The 19,488-nt window shown below is 36.7% G+C and overlaps 2 protein-coding genes across 2 annotated transcripts; both read right to left on the reverse strand.

Moving 5' to 3' along the window:
• Positions 1-8,941: 8,941 nt before the first annotated feature.
• K441DRAFT_525151 (HET-domain-containing protein) lies at positions 8,942-9,874 on the reverse strand (the record flags this gene model as incomplete). The annotated part of the gene is made up of 2 exons (XM_067642156.1): positions 8,942-9,092; positions 9,156-9,874. Coding segments are annotated over 2 exons (870 nt in total), but the record flags the coding sequence as incomplete, so codon positions are not given.
• Positions 9,875-14,425: 4,551 nt separating this feature from the next.
• Positions 14,426-14,581, reverse strand: K441DRAFT_495745 (uncharacterized protein; the record flags this gene model as incomplete). Its single annotated transcript, XM_067641996.1, has 1 exon — positions 14,426-14,581. A coding segment is annotated over one exon (156 nt), but the record flags the coding sequence as incomplete, so codon positions are not given.
• Between the last annotated feature and the right edge of the window lie 4,907 nt (positions 14,582-19,488).

The raw sequence follows: 19,488 nt of genomic DNA on the forward strand, positions 1-19,488 counted from the left end.
AGTTAACGTGGCGATATAGATAGTATCTAATAAGAAGATAGGTAAGAGAGGAGATAGGAAGGACGGAGGGGCGTCTAGTAGGTGTTAGTTAAGCAACGTTAATATCTATATTATGGCTGCCTAATCTCTCGTTCGTAGGCCTCCTTCCATCTATAAATACTCCCTCCTTTATACCTTTTTCCCTTTCTCTCTCCTCCTCCTTATAAGAGCTAGAGGCGCTCTAATACCCCTCCTTAGTCTCTATTAAGGGATTTATTAGTTAATATAGCAATATAAATAGTATCGGACGAGGAGACGGGTAAAAGAGGAGATAGGAAGGACGGAGGAACCTTCGGTAGGTATTAGTCGAGCAACATTAATAGCGGTTTTTGTTACCTAAAAATTGCGTTATATAATAATATTTGGGAATATAAATATATACCTACTATATCAGATCCTATATAGAGGGCTCTGTATTAAAGCCCTATAGTTTAAATATATACTAGATTCGTAACTAATATAATCCTTAAGCCTAGCTTAAGTAGGGCGCCTTAGTTACTATAGTAGATCCTTACCTAGCAGTAACTAAGGCGCCTTAATCTTACTACTACTTCTAAATTAAGTAAAAGCTCTATATAGGGGGGTCCTAGGGGGTCTCCCCCTGGAAAACCTTATCTCTATATATATTAATTAAAGTCTATATAATAAAGCTCTAAAATTAATTGGCTTATTACTTATAAACTTAGGTTAAAATTTACGTTAGAGGATTAACGTTCCGCATATTATCCATAAGAGCACAATAGGCACTAATTATAATTAAGGATCTATCTAGATTAGCGTGGATTAGCGGAGGCCTTTAAATCTACTTTAGATAACTAATTCTTGGCGGCGCGCCAGGAGCTCTATGGATATCCAGCTGTCAATATATACAAAATATAATAAGCCTTAGCATCAATTTAGTGTTGAGTAGGGAAGGTAGTAAGTGGCTGTCGACCTGAATCGGATTTTGCCACCTTGACTCGGTCACCGACCCCTTAACTCGGTCACCGACTTAGTCAACTACGTGTATATATAGCCTCATTTTCTTTATAGATTAATCTTTATACGAGTTTTCCTTTCCTAATATTTGCGTACGGACTTTTGATTGACAGTGGCGAATATTATAAATTAACTATATTACTCCTCCGGGTTATCAGCATTGCAGCATGCACTATGCGTTGCGCTTAAGTTGTATGGACAGTGGCCGCTAGCTAAAGACCCGTTGGGAAAATAACATTTCTAAGCATAGCTGCTTAGGAGTTCAATGAAGAGCGGGATAAGAAGGTAGGCGGAAGAATTTGCTATTTGAGGACTTGCTTGAGTAAAATTATAAGAAGGTAACTATAAGAAAGAGGAAACTAATTAAGGAATTCTCCTTAAAGTATTACATATTGAGATAAGAATAACTTAAGGCCTAAATATGCTAATCAAAAGTTACCTCAGCGAGCTCAGACATGATTTTTTTGGCTAGCGTCGGAATAACAGCAGGGCCGTCCTCCTTCTCGCTCAATCACGTCTGAGCCTTTGGCGAGTTTTGTTAAAAGCGTAAGCAAAATCCGCAAAACTAGTTTATTCATTTATATAACGCGTTATTATTACTACACGTAGTTATATTTTTTTCAAGACTTAGGGCTTCTAAATAGTATAAATTTTATTATATGGCTATTACTTAGTCCTAATATTAATTTTATTAAAGTTAAAAAACGCATTATTAAAAGCGTAAGCATATATTATATCTTATTAAATAGTCTACTAATATAGATAAAAATATACAGATATATAGATATCTACTTATAACCAACTACCGGACCTTACATATTACCATATTTTACCTGCGTCAGCACTACCCTCGTATATCTTGGATATAGTTGAAATGACTTATAGGCTTCGGAGTTAGGGGTCTACATTTTATGTATATATACCTCTTAATTTCCATAGATTTATAATTAAGTCGCTTGTTCAATTCCCACACACTGTAAAGCTTACACTACTACTTAAAGCTATTGCAACACCTAGTAGGTGCTATAGTTGGGTCCTTCCTTAAAAATATCCTCCCTTGGCCCGGAGTGTCTCTGCTACTACTAGGGGGCAGAGCCTTGTGCAGAGCCACGTGCAGGCGTATAGACGTGTAGCTGTGCAGACGTGCAGACGTTCGTACGGGCGATCAATTGCAGAGACGTTTGTAGACGATTGTATGGGCAATTGATCGATTGATTGTATGGGAGTTCGTACGGGCGTTCGTACGGGCAATTGTAGAACCTTCCAAGTATATTAGCGCTGCGTGTTAGTAGAGCTTTGGAGCTCTATATAGGGCTTCGAGCAGAGCTTTGAGCAGAGCTTCGAGTAGAGCCCTGAGTAGAGCTTCGAGCAGAGCTTCGAGTAGAGCTTCGTGCGGAGCTTCGTGCGGAGCTTCGTGCAGAGCTTTTGCGGAGCTCCGTGCAGGTCTCCCCCTGAGCTTCGGTCCGCAGAGCTCTCGCAAAGCTCTACGCAGAGGGCTGGCGGCGTGGGCGTAAGCGTTTAGTGTTGGTGTTTACTGCGCGGCTCGGCGGTACAGAAGTAGAATTGGGGCCTCTACGGCGACGAATTCCTCTTAATGTCGCGCGTGTATAAGGAGCTAAAGATCTCATAGCTTTATAGAGTAGGCTTTTCTCTATAATTTGGTGTAATTTTTATGTCAATAGGTATTATAGGAGGGTAGATTAATTTTGTTAAAGTTAATGGGGTCCTCTCATATAAATCGTGTTTAGGTTTTCTATAAATCTCGCCAAAGCGCCTCAGACTAAGAAAACGATTACCGTCCTAAATCAGCTTAGCGGACGGTGCGGATATTCCTATATTCGCAATCGATTTCTTGGTCTGAGCTTCTGAGGTAAAATCAAAAGCATTAACTAAGCGGCTACTTTTTAATAAGCGCTTAGAAAGTATAGGAACATACACAGTAGGAAACTCGTATTGAAATTCGCGTTATCGACGTCTAATTGTCCCTCTATTCCATTTAAATGCAAATGCAAAATTTATGTAACTCCTGTTGCGGCCTTAGTAGTCTAAGGCGAGCCGAGCAAAATGACTGACGGGTCAATCAGGGTGGTTTTGGATAAGGTGAATAAGCGAGCATAAAATATTCTTATCTAATAGAAAATGCATAAAATATCGCAATCAATAAGGATAAAAGTACCCTATGCGGAGCTTTTCCACCCCAATACTTTACCTACCTCTCCCCCCGAACTATATAATAGCTAAATACTTAGAGAAAAATCCCCTATCCCTCTTATATAGAGTGGTTTTAGGTAGGGCAATAAGCAAGCGTAAAATATCCTTTTTCTAATAGAAAATGCATAAAATATCGCAATCAATAAGGATAAAAGTGCCCTATGCAGAGCTTTTCTATTTTAATTTCTTGCCTATACAAAGCTCTGCACGAAGCTCTGCACAAAGCTCTACATAAAGCTCTGCGGAGGCTCTGCGGAGGCTCTGCGGGAAGCTCTATACAAAGCTCTACACAAAGCTCTGCGCGGAGTATCCGCACAAAGCTCTACACGAAGATCTGCACAAAGCTTTTATATAGAGCCTCCGTAGTAGAGCCGTCGTACGCAAAACCGTTATACGTAGAACCGTTGTACGCAAAGCCGTTGTGTAGAGCCTCCGTATGCAGAGCTTTGTACACAGCTTTATGCAGAGCCTCCGCAGAGCTTCACGTAGAGCCTCCATACCCAGAGCTTTGTACAAAGCCTTATACAGAGCCTCTATATAAAGCCTCGTGCAGAGCTTTATATAGAGTCTCCGTACATAGGGCTTTGCAATCGTAGGGCTTTTATACGCGGAGCCTCTATATTATATAATAACGTTTAATTAAAAATATATAACTACCTAGCTAAGTAACTTCTTATATTTTTTAATTTAGCGGTATTAATAGAGTCAAGAGTTTCTAATTCTACTTTTAAAGCTATATTTTATACAATAATAAAGAAAAAGAAGACAACTGGGGATTTATTTAGGGTATGCCAAGACTTATCGCGATAAGATTTATCCAAAACTATCCTAGGGTCGATGTTAGGACAATACCTGTCCCAAAGATCCAAGCCAATAATTGTAAGTATTTTAAAAGGTATATTAGTACCGTGCACGAGGTAGGATCGTGCATAAGGTGGCCCTAACTTCTACCTAAGAATTATCTAATTTTAGCGTTTTCTAGCCATAAAAAAAGCATCTCAATAATATAAGGTTTAGCATTCTGTCAAGAGCTAAGAACTATACTAATTGTAATCTTTTTAGAGACCCCTGCGGCCGTATACGGACCAATTGGCTATATACTATTATAGTATTTTAAACAGGCTTTTTTATTATCTTAGGTTAGGTAACATTTTCCACCATCTTTAAAGATGTCTTAGTAAATAGGAAATTAGCAGCACTGGCTATAAGACTTTAGCCACAGTTTATGCTTATAGATAATAGTTAGTCCGGCACTTTGTCCCTTAGGTAAAAGCAGCATAAAATAGTTGGACTAGTAGGCCGAATTATGGTCTAAAGCTTTAAGAAGCAGGCTAGCAGTCTTGTCTATTATAAATCACTCCCTCTTTTAATATAATATACGTAGTTAATTTGGGTTCCGCGTTAGATTTGCTTAATAGAAAGGTTTAAGGTGTATTTAAGCCGTTCCTATAAAATAATTATTTTAGATAAGCCTCTAAGGGCACTTAAAACTCACTTTTAAGATTAGTTTATAACACTATGTTAACTATAGGTAAAGTAATTAATTATATTAGAACAGTACTCTAAGGGTGGTTTATCTATTACATTAAAGGGCTTAGATAAATAATAGCAAATAATATAAAATAATAGTTCCTAGTATTACTAAGCTTGGGGTTAAGGTAATTAGTTAGAAAAATCGGCCTTATTAAGTAAAGAGGAATTAAAAATAAATAACAATAAGGTTTTTCTTAATGGTTTCTTATATATAAAGCGGCTTTCTACTTTAATAATAACCGTAAATATAGCAGCATATAATAAAGGGGTATTTATCTACTATAATACTACTAACTACTCCTATCTCTAGAACTGAGACTATAGATTTATCTTTAAGAAAGGTAGATTATACCTTTATTTATCTTAACTCTCTCTAAAAAGTCCCCGCATCTAGGTAAAAAGGTAACCTTTATTAGGGTAGAAAAACCCCTTAAAACTATCCTATATCCGTCGGTTTTGCCTTAGAGGATATCTACTATAAAAAATTCCTCCTTAAGCGGAGAATATCTAAAACTAGATATAAGATTCCAGCTACTACCATATAGCTCTCTTTGTCACAGTACGTGCCGACTGTCAAGGTACGAGGTACGAGGTGACTGTATATTATTGACAAACGATGTCGTGTAAGGAGCTATATAGGAGGTGAGGCGGTATATATACGTGTCGCTTAGGGATTAGGTCCGTGCTCATGCATACGCGTACACAAGCTATAACAACGCGTCAGGTCAGTGCCGTGACACTCTTTCGCTATTTTAGCGGCTAATACCAGAGCTACTAAAATATTATCTCCGTAATAGTTGCCTTACTTAATTTTAGCAATCCCATAAGTAGGCTTAAAAAGGTCTATAGAAGACATTAGCTAAACCTATAGCATGCTATTAACGGGTCCAAATTCTATAGTAACTACGCTATTACTATTAGCAATTAACAGGGTTAGAATCTCTATAACGGCTTTACTATTAGATATTGCTAAAACCTAAGTAATTTTAGTTGTCTTTTCGTTTAACTAATTTGTGTAAACTCTCTTATTAATATACCCACTAAGAATTTAAGCTAAGTTAGCATTATAAGCACCGTTAAGAAGGATTAATTTAGAGCAACTAGTAATCGGTTTAAGACATAATTTTTATAAACAGCTAGGCTAGCTTTACTGCTTTAAAGCGGATATAATATTGTATACGTTTAGGGTAGGGCGTTGTAAGAATTTTAAAGCTTAGTAGATCGCGAGATAAGTATATACAGTATTAACTTGCTAATAAAGTAGGAGATTACCTATATTATCCTACTATCCTTTAAATTTTTCTATTTCTTTAGACAATTTATCTCTATATAGTAGTGGGCTAGCTTCTACATCTTTTATAACGGTCTTAATAACCTATTTTACAGTTAGCTTATTAGTGTGGTCTATTACACAAGGGACGCCTAGCTTTAAGATTCCTGCCTTTTCTTTTTAGAGATATAGAGCTACTAATTTACGAAGTAGATATATATAGAGGATAAGAAGAAGATAAATAGTAAGTTTTAAAGATTATTAGTTATAAGAATATAGACTATAAAATATAGTATAAAGTAAAGTAGATAGGCTATAATTAGGCTACCTAGAAACTATTAAAGAACCTAAAGAATGCTATAGGAAAGGTATAGAAGTATTAAAAGAGAATAGGTTAGGCAGTATTAATAAAGAAAGATTGTAAAAAAATAAGTTACTTAAGGGGAATTTAAGAGAAGTAGCTACCTAGTTACTTAGAGTTATTCCCCTCTCTATTGGGGGGGAATCCTTTCTTTTCTCGTTGGGTTCCTATAAACCTTACTCTATAAGTTTCTACTCCTTAAAGCGAACCTTCTTACGCACCCGCTTAAGACGGTATAGCTAAGTATAAGCGGCTAGTAGTCCGTACCTTAGATAGTTCTCTTCTTTATAGTAAATCTTAGAATATAATTAGAGTTAGTCTATTAGTACCCTACTCTATTATTATACTTATTAACCATTATTATCTATATACCTAGCTATTAACAAGTCCACCGTAGTATTTCCTATAAGGCTTCGTTACACTTACTTAATCTAACCTACTCTTAAAAAATATTTACTTTACTTATTACCACTCTTATCTCTATAACTAACTTTATAATAACTGTTAAATTAATATATATACTTAAATTATATTAAGGGGGGGGGGGGGGCTAAATTAATTAATTTCTATTATCTAAATATGTTGTAAAAGTAATATAACTATAGTAAAAGATTTTTAAAAAAAAGTCTAAATAAACCCTAAATAAAAATTAAAGTACATTTTAAAGTAAGATTTAAATATTATTATAATATATTTTAATTAGAATACAATTCCTTTAAAAGATACCTTAACCTAAATAAGCTTATAGGCTACTCTTTCTTTAAAAACCCCTCCTAAAAATAGTAAATAAATGTCCGGTGACGAAGTTACCTCGTGTCGATTCAGGTCGAATCTTGAAACAGATTTTCTTACTACAGTCTCGGTCAACGACTTGGTCTACGACTTGGTCTCCGACACGGTCACCAAATTAGTTTACTACCTTTTTTTTTCTTATGTATATATAGAAGCTCTAGAACCACATTCAATAGACAGAGTCCTTATTCTTTACTTACTTATCGGTGCACGGACTACCGATCGACACCTCGCCTATATATATTGTTCCGCACAGCCGTACCTAGCATCTTGCTAGTTACTCGCTTACCTTTTGGGGTTTGTGCCGTGGCTAGGTGGTGCGGAGCCTGTTACCTTACAATAAAATATATATATTTAAATTAGTTATAATAGAATATTAAGCTTATTAAGCTTATTATTAAATATTATTTATTCATTTATAGAGCTTAATTAGGAGATTTAAATAAGGACTATAAAGTATATAATAAATATATTTATAATATATTTAAAAGTACTTTTAAATCATTAATATTTTATATATACTTATATTTATTATAAAGCCTTATAGAAAATACTATAGTAGACCTGTAAATGGGCTAGGTATATAATAATAAATTAACAAGATTTATAATATATAGAGTGTATACCTAATAGATTAATCCTTTTATATTTTAAGATTTATTATATAGAAAGATCTATTTAAGGTAGGGACTGCAGTCCTTTAAATATTTAACCTAACTCCTAAAAAACCCCTTTCTATATGTTAGTATATTAAGTATATTAGTATGTTGCCACCACTTTTGTTGGGCATTGTCAGTGCAGGCGACATTCCTAACTGCAACAAGTGTCAACCTAGGCGTAGTTGAAGGCCAAGCTTGGGCACATCACGGGAGTGCTTCAGAGCGACCCTTAGCTTAGCTCAGGATCGCTCAGCTACATTTCCGTCCGCTTTGTCACTACTCCGTTCATTTTAAGAAATGTTTAGGACCGAAAACGGCATTTAGTAAGGACAAAAGTAGAGCACGAACACAGTGGTGGTGTGGTGGATTAAAAGATCCTTTCCCGATCATCTTGCATAGAAGTCAGAATCTTTCCTTTTGAAGATATCAAATCGGATGTCTCTCTTTGAACCCGGCAAGGCTGACAATATCCAGGGTAGTAATGTGCTGGTTTAGTATCCGATTGTGCTGTTTTTGGACCGCAAAGCCGCAAAAGTCCCTCTTCAACTCAGTGTGTTTCGGATTGATTGCAAATTTTGGGTCCTTGAAATCCGACTCCTTGATGTGCTGGCCCCAGATCCTAAAGAGGTGAATGGTTGAATGTGACGAGTCTGTTTGCTCAGAAATCACAATGATGCTTTTGTGGCGTTCTGAGAAGAGGTGAAATTCCATAGGTATTCTTTGCTCTCCTGGATCTGTGTAGCGAGCAATCGAATAGACCTCGTCCCAATCCCAACCTTTTGGTTTGATTTGGGCAATCTTGTAACCCATCTGTAATAGCAAGCCGGCTTTCAAGACGACGCTGTACGCTGATGGTTGTAAATGGGGCTGTATTTGCCTCGATTCCGCGTTCTGGATCCATACCCGTCTACCGACTGCTCCGATCAGCATCTGAATAGGCACGAGGAATGAAAACGTCCTCGGTGCAATGCTCACTCTAGTAACACAGTCGACTGAGCCTTTCTCCTCCAAGAGAATACCGATGCATTGATGAACTTCCGACGCAAGTCCACACTCAAGCAAGCCAATTTCTGGATACTTGACTGCGTGACGTGACTTGAATAAAAAAAGGTTCACCTGTGTTCCGCGGTTGGTCATGGAAGATGGAGGGTGAGTGTGATCAGATTGAATAGGTTTTATGTCTCCACTGGCTTGGAATTGGTCTGGGGATGTAGCGAGTGCGCCCCATGAAGATTGCTGGTTTGACTGACTTGGAACTTCATTAACCTCCTTGCTCTTTTCCAGTATATCTTTGAATTGGAGGGCTTCAAACCCCCATGCAAACAATGATTGGTCTTCGGAAACTCTTAAAATTTCCTGTTGTAGCCGGAAGAACGCTATATCGCCTTCGCCGTAGAGCAGACCGATGTGGACGTCAAATATACCTAATAGAGAGTATGCGATATCTTCGACCCTAGTCGCCTGTCTTCCGGCTGCCCAGGACATACGCCGTGCAATGCTGTTCCGCATCCGGCAACCCGGGTCCTTGAGAGTATCGATGTCGATTCCCGTTCTATTAGAGATAACTAGCAAGCGATCTTCTTTAGTTCCGAGGCTCTTCCAAGAGCAGTCGTAGAACTGTACTGTGACCGGGGCAATGAGTTCCTGGAGGGTCCACGCCCTGATCCACCATCGGCTTGAGGTAAAGTCTGTCCTGTCTTTGATAATATCAATGAGAAAGACGTAGCAGACAGTCGCATCCCGATACCATTTAAACATTGAGTTGATTGCTTCTGATAATTCTGTGCTGCTGGATTTGTCGATGCATATAGTATCAATCCAGGCGTAGTTGAGACCATCTGATCGTGCTTGCTCGCAAGTGAACTGTATCTTTTGGAAGCCTTTCATACGACAAGCTTCCCCAAATTCATCTTGAAATTTCGCAAAACTGACTTCATCTTCACCCCAGGTATGCGAGAGAATACCATATCTGGGGATATCCTGGCCATGGAATGTGTGTATTTCAAATGTATGAACATTGAGCAGACGCATACTTGGGTGCGATGTTCAAGAGATCGCGCTAAAACTTGACTTGCGGACTTTTGAAGTTAAATATGAATTGCAGTCATGACGGAGATGTACTGAAGGGAGTCCCTTGGTGGTATGGGGATGTAGCCTGGCCTGGTATCGGAGGTCCGGGTTAACGTAAAACCCCCCCAAGCGAGACATCCCCCCCAGCGAGACACCTTAATTACCTGATTCTGAGCCACGCTTATTAAAATAATATTATATTAAATCTATTTCTGAAATAGAGTATATCTTAAAAATGAACTATATATTTAAATTTTTACTTTATTAAGTAGGAAGGAAGATAAAAATATACTCTAATTAAAAAAAAGGGTGGGAAAGCCTGGTTTATTAGTGATAAGGATCCACCTAGCGTGCTGCGATCTTCACGCTAAACTAAAGAAACTAAAAATCTTTAATAAAAATTTATTCCTTCAAAAAAAAATTATATACTTTTTAGGAGGGTTTTTTAGAGTATACTTGCTTTATATTAAATTTTTAAATTTCAGAAAAAGCTATCTTATTGTTACTAAAATTGAGAAAACGTGTTAAAAATTGTCTCGCTTGGGGGGGTGTCTCGCTAGGGAGGGAGGCACGTTACTGTCTGTTGCAAAAGATCGGAAACTCGCTAAGAGCTTATCTCAGTAAGCGACTCAGACGGCAAACGAGATAAATCTCGCTAGTACTTAATTAGTATAGCTTTATATAAAAACCCTGCTAGCGTTATATAACCCCTGTACTTAGAAGCGCGGTCTCGTTTGCCGTCTGAGGGCCTTTGGTGCGAAAATGTATAAAGGTCTACTCATCAATTAAACGCGATACTGCTAGAGAGCAATATATCTCCACCAGTTGACTAGTTAACCACTTTAGAGGGTAATCGATTATATTTTAAGGGTTACTTTATTTATCTATGTACTTATTTATGCATTTTAGCTAATATAAAGTTCTAAAATTACAGGTCGAAATTTTCTGACGAGTCTTGTTAGGTCCACTACGCGAATTCTCCCTGAAACGTATCTTCGCGATTTTACGACCGATCGCCTATGTCTAACTTTTTATATAATAAAGCTATAATATTACCACAACATAGATGTAATAGAGAAGAAAAAGGGCTTTTACCTCGTAGTATTTTTGTGTTGTAATAGTACGTATGGAGCCTAGAATATTAATGGTTCGATAGAGCTTTGAGTAAAGCTTCGATAGAGCTTTGAGCAGAGCTTCGATAGAGCTTCGAGCAGAGCCTTGTGTAGAGCCTTGAGTAGAGCCTTAAGTAGAGTTTTGAGCAAAGCTTCGATAGAGCTTCGAGCAGAGCTTCGAGCAGAGCCTCGAGCAGAACTTCGAGCAGAGCCTCAAGCAGAGCCTCGAGCAGAGCCTCGAGCAGAGCTTCGAGTAGAGCTTCGATAGAGCTTCGAGTAGAGCTTCGATAGAGCTTCGAGCAGAGCCTCAATAGAGCTCGAGCAGAGCCTTGTGTAGAGCCTTAAGTAGAGCTTTGTGCAAGCGTTTATGCAGACGTTCGTGCAGACATTTATAGAGACGACGGAGACGTTCGTGTAGACGTTTATAGAGACGATTATAAGCTTCCTGGTATATTAGTGCTGGGGACGCGTCGGTGTCTACCCAAATACTAAAAGCGCGTAACTCGTAAGAAAGTGGTATTCCCATTATAAAAAAGTAATCGATTGTAAAGGAGACTAGTCTAACTCAATTTATTAGCTTATTAGGTTAAATAGGTGTTGTTAGGGGGTTAAATATACAGGAGAGAGTGTCTCTCATACAAAATTGCGAAAATTAAAGTTGAGCGCCATAGAGTTCCGCACCAAAGGCCCTCAGACGGCAGGGCAAACTTAAGGTCGGTAGATAGCTGATTGGTTAAAAGACAGTGGCGTTTTTTAGAATGGAGACTAGTGAGTGCGCCTTCAGTTTGCCCTTGCCGTCTGAGTCGCTTACAGTCATCACCGAAATATCGTGAACTCGCTTAGGACGCGAAAGAGCCGCATTGCCCCCCACCAAAATTTGTATAAGGGGCAATTCTTTTGATTTTAACCACCTATAATACGTTAACCACCTACTATAAGTGCCTAAATATTAAAGCTGGCGCGTTACCTGGTTAAGCCGATTATATAGAAATCTTAGTGTTGCATCTTATGGCGTCCCAACAGCATTAGCTGCCTACTTAATCGTTGGGTTATATTCTGAAGCCTTCTAAACAAAAGCGCGCTTAATCTATGCCTGCTTCTGCTATCTTACAGCTGCCTAAAAAGAAGGCGAAAAGGAAGGTAAAGGTAGCAAAGAAGAGGTAGAAGATAATACTAGTACCATTACCGTTACCGTCACCGTCACCATTACCGTTATTATTACTATTATTGTCACCGTTACTGTTACCGTTACTATTGCCGTTGCCGCTGTCGCCGGCAATACCCGTGGAGCCTATATCTGCAGATAAGGTTAATAAGAGTGAGGATAAGAATATTAAGGAGCTTGTAGAGGTAGAAGATAAGGATGTAGGGTCACTATTACTACTACCGCCCGCACGCTTTATAAGTGTTTAGAAGGCAGTTATAGGTAGTAGAAAGAAGTCTCCTCCTAGTATAAGGTCAGCTATATTTAATACTAAAAGTATATACTACTTTAAGCTAGATAAATAGCAGAACAAAACTATACTATATCTACTACCACGGAAGTTTAAGATCATTTAGCTCTAAGCTGTTGCCTTCTATAAGAAGGCGCGGCAAGCTAATTGCTGCCCTTAAGATATTCGGTCGCCTTCGGATCTAGATTAAGCTCTTACTATAGTTAAGGAGTGGTATAAGCGCTAGCCATTAAAATCTCTCTCCTTAAACTTTACCTTATATTTAGTTAAGGAGAAGGAGCCTAAGACTTAGGCCGTAACTCTAAGTTAGTAAGTAATTAATAGGCCTATAAATAGAAGGACAGCTATACAGATTTAAATTAACAACTTACCTAGCGTACTTACTGCTAAGGATGCTTCTAGTAATAGGATACCAGCAATTATAGATCGGTAGTCTTATATAAATATCCATTGCCGTAATAAAGGTAAGACGTGCTAGCAGAATAAGAAGTTACCCGACTCGCCTAATATTACAATTAACTATTATCCTGTAAATATATAAGATTTCCTATAGTGAAATAAGGAGCTTCTTTCTAGCAACTCTACTATTAAGTAGCCGTCGCAATATATTATAATAATCTTATCTACTAATAAGGAGAGGAGTTAGAAGAGCCAGAAGGAGCCGGTAGTAGAAAAGGAAGATCCTATTATAGAATACCTAAAGCAGCTAGTATAAGTATTAATTATAAACTAGGTCCATTCTATAAGCTAAAATACTTACCTTCTTTATTAATATTCTACGCTATTTTTAAATATTAAAGCACCCTAAAACTTAAGTCCTATTTAGTTAGAAACAGATCTAGTTAAGCTGCTTAGCTAGTTCTTTAACTAGCTAGCTAATAAGCCAGAGTTTAATAGTAAGAGGTAGAGGGCTACTTTAGAAGAGGTTAAGGATAAGCTAGTAGAGGAAGAATAGAATATTAACTCGCTAAAGTTAAAGAAGCTAGGTAAAGGCATAACATTAAATTAATAGGAGAGGTACAGCTTGAAGATTAGTACGCTAGTTAGAATTAGGTCTCTAATCTTAAAGTTTAAGTAATTAAGATAGTGTCTATTACTCTATAATATATCCTACTTCTTAAAAGTGTGCTCCTATATATATACTATATACTTAACTAATAGCAAAATATAAGAAGCCCTTAAAGCTCTTAAAGTCCTTAGCTAGCCGCTAGTTCCTTCTAATCTAAGCCTTAATATTATTAAACGTAGCTTTAATTAGATTATAATCTAGTAAGTATAGTAGTAGAAATCTTAGTAGGACGCCGTGTTGCTTATAAAGCTCTTAAAGCCATATTAATTTATAAATTAACGCGTTATTAAAAATAAGGACTAATTATAGCCCTAGATATAGTATATAATAAAGTAGTACCTACTCCTCTATAAAGGCTTTAAATATTATAAAGGTAATAGAGCCTTAAAAGATAAGGTAGTTAAGATATCTATTAACTACTAACGCTAGCAGGATACTCTACCTTTCTAACCTCTTAAGTACGCGTACTATACCACATACAGTCCCTTTTAATAACTAGCCGTACTTCCTATTACTAGTCCTTTTATTTACTACTAACTTATTAAGAAATATAAGCTACTCTACTACCTAGCTCTTCTATATACCAATCTAGGCGTTACAAAGGAGGGCGCTCCTTTAAGCTGTATGTGCTATAACTACCTTCTGTAACCAATAGGCTCTCTTAAGAATATAGGCGACAGTTATGGCGGAGACTTAAGTATCAAACTCGTTAAATAGGAAGGCCTGCATTTTATCTATATATACAGTTAGCTAATCTTTAAGAAAGTTAAGAAGCCTCTGTGTAAGCAGTTAGTAAAAAGCTTAACACTATAACGTTATATATTACCATTTCTTAGTAAGGTAATAGAGCTCTTAGTTGCCTAAGAACAATAGTAAGAGGAGCGTATAGTTCGCCCCAAAGATTAAGGTTTAATCGCATCTTATAAATTATATTCTTAGCCACCTTTATAGCCTCTATAATAGCTAGTACTGCCTTACTAGCTTTAATACAAATCCTAATTCTATAAATAACCGTATCTAGAAGGCGGCGGCCTATAATAACTTCAATTGTAGTGGTTAAAATTAAAAGAATTGCCCCTTATACAAATTTTGGTGGGGGGCGATGCGGCTCTTTCGCGTCCTAAGCGAGTTCACGATATTTCGGTGATGACTGTACTGAGATAACTAAGAGCCACGACGCGCGCATCTACCCTTCCCCCCCCAATTAAAACAATATACCCCTTATAGTCCCACTAATATAGCTCTATATTTTATAAATAGAGGCCTATTTTATAGCTCTATTCTAGGGCTATAAAATAGGTCTTTATTTATTAAATATAGAGCTGTATTAGTAGGGCTATATGTTGAGAATCGATCCTCTGGTGGCGTCAGGAGGCTAGGTACTAGCCTCCTCAATATTGTATTATATAGCTACCAGCCTTCCCTAGATAGATGAATCAAGCAATTAAAGTATTACAATTTAATAGGTTATGAGCCTGGGTTATACAAATTGAATTAGCTAAGTCCTACTACACCTTATATTCAACTATATAACCCACTAAAAAAATATATTCTAGAGAAAACTCTACAGCCTTACAGCTGTTTTTCCGCTATATATCTCTGTAATATATACGAACTAATTAAAAAAAATGAAAAGACATAGAAAAAGGAGTCTAGGAAGACTCTCCGTAAAGGTGGCTGAGCGCCAAGACGCTAAAAACCCAACCTTCTAAATTCTTTTAAAACGCCAAACCCCTATACCAGCCTTTCTATTTCACAAGACAACCGTATATCTAAATTTAAAATAGGTATATACTCTATTAAGCCCACCATAACGGTAAAGAAATCAACACCTTAACGATTATATAGAAGGCCTAGAAAACCAATTCCATACCAACTAAGGCCTTAACCTCTATAACTAGCACGGTTTTACCGCTTCCTTAATATCTTCCTCTACCCTTACATGTTTAAAGATCTTAAGGAAAATAACACTGGCAATATCTTTGCGGAGGACCTTAAAGACTACAACTTTGACCCTAGCACTATACCTAACTACTCTAGTGATTCAGATAGCTCCTTAGCCTCTAATAGTACCCTCTCTGTAACCAGCTTAACTAAACTCTTCAGTCTTAAAGTCCGAACCCCTCCTCAACTACCTTGTAATACCTTAGTTATACCTATCCTATTGGATACTCCAAAGACCTCTAAAACCGAAATAAATGAAGAATGCTCTCTAGTATCCGAAACCATATATAAATCTATTAAATTCGAAGAAGTAGAGACGCCAGAACCTTAAAGCTCTACTACCGTCAAAGACTCTAAACCTAATACTATAAACGTCTTACCTTTACCTATCTCCCCCGAACGTCCTAAACGTCCTAGGCCTTAATAATTAAACCTATCCCTAACAAGCCTAAGAACTCTTTATTAGTCTTATCAAAGATACCTATAGTTAAGAAAATAAGCTTTATAACTAAAAGGGGGACTAAAGGACTAGATAAGATAAGGAAATTGGAATCTACTATAGGATAGATAGAATTTAATAAGCAGATGCGCCTTTACTTATTAATAAATAGATATAAAGATCTACTTAAATAGAACGTCAAAAGACCAGAATAAGGGACCCTATTAGAGGCAATCTATAAAACTAAGTTAAATACCTAGCTTAATAAACAGGAACGAGTATATAGCATTATCCGAAGTAGACTCGGCTATAGCGCTATAAGGGAGGTTAAAGAAATTAAAAATGTAAATAAGATCCTTACTAAGCTACAAAAACGGTTCCGTTTAATAGGAAGTGCAGTCTACTAATACCTTAAGAGACGTTACTAGGAGGTTATCCTAGATACCTATAAAGGGGTAATAAACTATATGGAAAAGCTACGAGAAGCATAAATAGAAATTATAGAGCTTGACCCTAACTGCATAATTAGTAAAATCTCCCTAGCTAGTAAATTCCTAATAGGACTCGGCCCAGACTACAACATATTCCTAACCTTATTCTACTAAAAATACTCCCTTTTACCTAAAGAAGACGAAAAAAATAAGATTATAAGAGCAGCTGTAATGTTTAATAAAGTTATATAAGTAGCAGAAAGGGAAGAATAGAATATAAAGGGACGAGAAGACAATAAGACTGCCCTACTAGTAATCTCCCAAAATACCCAAAAATTAAAGGGTTGCGAGTACTGCTATAAACTTTACTATATAAAGGACGAATGTTAGAAACTATACCCAGACCTCGGAAGAAAGCACCATGAGGAAAAGTATAAGGAAAGAAAGAGGAAACGAAGTAACTTCTATAGTAAGGAAAATAAGAAACCTAAGGGTAATAAACCGATAGAAGAGAACGAAATTGAACTAATAGTAGGACTAAGCTACTCTATATTAGATAGCATAGAAGCCATTTACCTTATAGTAGCCGATATAGATATAAACCTTATAATGACTTTTTTTCTTAACTCCGGCTGCTCCTACCACTCTAACTGCCGAAAAGAAGACTTTATAAAACTATAAAGCTATACTAGTAGACTACTTAGGGGCTTTATAGGAGCGCGGGTAATACTAGAAGCAATTAGCACTATAAAACTGTCCTGCCTTATTAATAATAAAAACGTAGACCTATACCTATATAACACTCTCTATGTCCTAAAAGGGGGGTTTAATCTAATTTCTATATTAAAGCTGTGGGCAAAAGGAGCAAAAATGGGGTTTAATAATAACGATATAACTATTACCGTAAAAGGAACAAAATTCAAAGCATCCTTACTCTATAGCCTATACGCTTTTAATATCTAATAATTAGAACTACCCCTAGAACTAACTACCTATATAGTTACTACCGTATAGTATAAAATCTGGTATAAAAGAATGGGTTACCTAAGGGAGTAAAATCTATAAAGGCTTAAAATAATATTAACTGGAATAGACCTACCCTTAAATAACTGCGTATGCGTTCTATACGTCTAAGGACAAATAAAAGAGAAGCTATATAAAAAGAAGTTCAAACCAGGAACCTACCCACTTAAATTTATTTATACTAATATTACCGGTCTCTTTCCTATTATAGGCTACAACTAAAACCGATACTAGGTTACGTTTCTTAACGACTATATATAGATAGTTAAAGCTTACCCTATTACTGAGAAAAGCAAGTTCTTCCGTTGCTTCTAACGCTTTATAGAAAAATACTCTTAACCTAAACGCCGTTGTTAACGCGTTAGACTTAACTAAGGAGGAGAAAACTAGTTAAATAAATTCTATACCTTCTGCGCAGATAGAGGAATTAATATTAAAGTTATAGCTATAGAGCAACACTAACAGAATGGAGCCGCTAAATAATTAAATAGAATTCTTATAGATAAACTCCACCCTATACTGCTAAACGCAAACCTATATAAGAAATAGTGGCCGGAAATTCTTATCTCTATTATGAAAATCCGTAACTATAGCCCTAGCGCTTATATTGGCAAAACACCTTATAAAGCCTGGTATGGTAAGAAGCCAGATTTATCCTTTATCTAAGTACTAGGATATAACTACCTAGTACTAAAACTAGAAAAGAAATAGCAAAAACTTGCTAATATAAAAACAATGCCGTGTAAACTCCTTGGCTTTAAAGGAAGCCAGAACTACCGTGTCCTAATAAAAAATAGTATAATTACTCGCTCCGCAAATGTTATATTTATGGAAAAAAGACCTTATTTAGGTGCCCTAAATACTAAAGGGGAGATATAAAAACAGTTAAATAAATAACTAGCTAAAGACCCTATAGGTCCTAGTAGGGCTCCAAAATAACTAAGAGTGCCTTATATAGAAGATTTATACCCTACTAATAGGGAAAATAGAAACCTAGTAGACAATAAGTCACTAGCCTAGCTATGGAATCTCGAATCTTCCGAAACCTTTAAAGGGGAAAATACTAGCGAGACACTATCTAGAAGGGGGCGCGGCACTTCCGCAAGCTCCTTAACTGCTACTAGCAGTAGGACGCTAGAAAGAAATAACGAAACGAACCCGTAAAATACGGGTAAATCGTTAAACTAAACCAATGTTAACTCTAATAATAGGGAACTACCTTCTAAAATAGAGAACGTACACTTAGTACCCGACGAGACATTTTAAAACTACCCCGAGCTGTAAATATTAACAAGAGTAACTAAAGGCCAATACTTAGAAGACTTAATAAGGAGGTATATGTTTATTATAGCGCTCCTAGGAGCAGCAAAAGCTATAACTAAGCCCTTTAAACCAAAAACACTATCACAAGCTAGTGCCGATATCTCTTAAAAATAATAGTTTGTAGCCATAAAAGACGAAAATACGTCCCTACTTAACAATATTACGTAGACCCTAGTTAACCCTCCCCTAAATAGATAGGTCCTATAAGGGAAATAGGTCTATAAACTTAAAAGAGGACTAAATAGTAAAATACTACGGTATAAAGCCCGCTGGGTTATACGCGGTTTTAAATAATAAGAAGGCGTTAATTATAACGAGATATTTGCATTAGTAGTTAAACCAATAAGCTATAAAATAATTTTCGCTATTGCCGCAGCCCTTAACCTTAAAATTAAACAAATGGATATTAAGACAGCCTTCCTTTATAGAGTAATTGATGAAGAGATATACGTTAAGCAACTAACGGGGCTAAAAGATAGGATAAAAAGAGTTTATTAACTAAATAAGGCACTCTATAGACTTAAACAATTACTACGAATTTGGTATTACACTTTCACCCTCTTCCTAAAAGGTCTAGGCTTTTTACCTCTTTTATTTAACCTCGGCATATTCGCTAAAGGTTATATCTACCTAGTAGTCTACGTAGACGACCTATTAATAGTAGGCCCTAATAAAAGCGAAATAAAAAAAATTAAAGACGCCCTTAGTAAACGCTTCTAGATAACTGACCTAAGGCCTTACACCTACTACTTAGGGATATTAGTACGCAGAGACTAACTA

This window comes from Cenococcum geophilum (genome assembly GCF_001692895.1).
Source record: "Cenococcum geophilum 1.58 unplaced genomic scaffold K441scaffold_69, whole genome shotgun sequence".
NCBI lineage: Eukaryota > Fungi > Ascomycota > Dothideomycetes > Gloniales > Gloniaceae > Cenococcum > Cenococcum geophilum.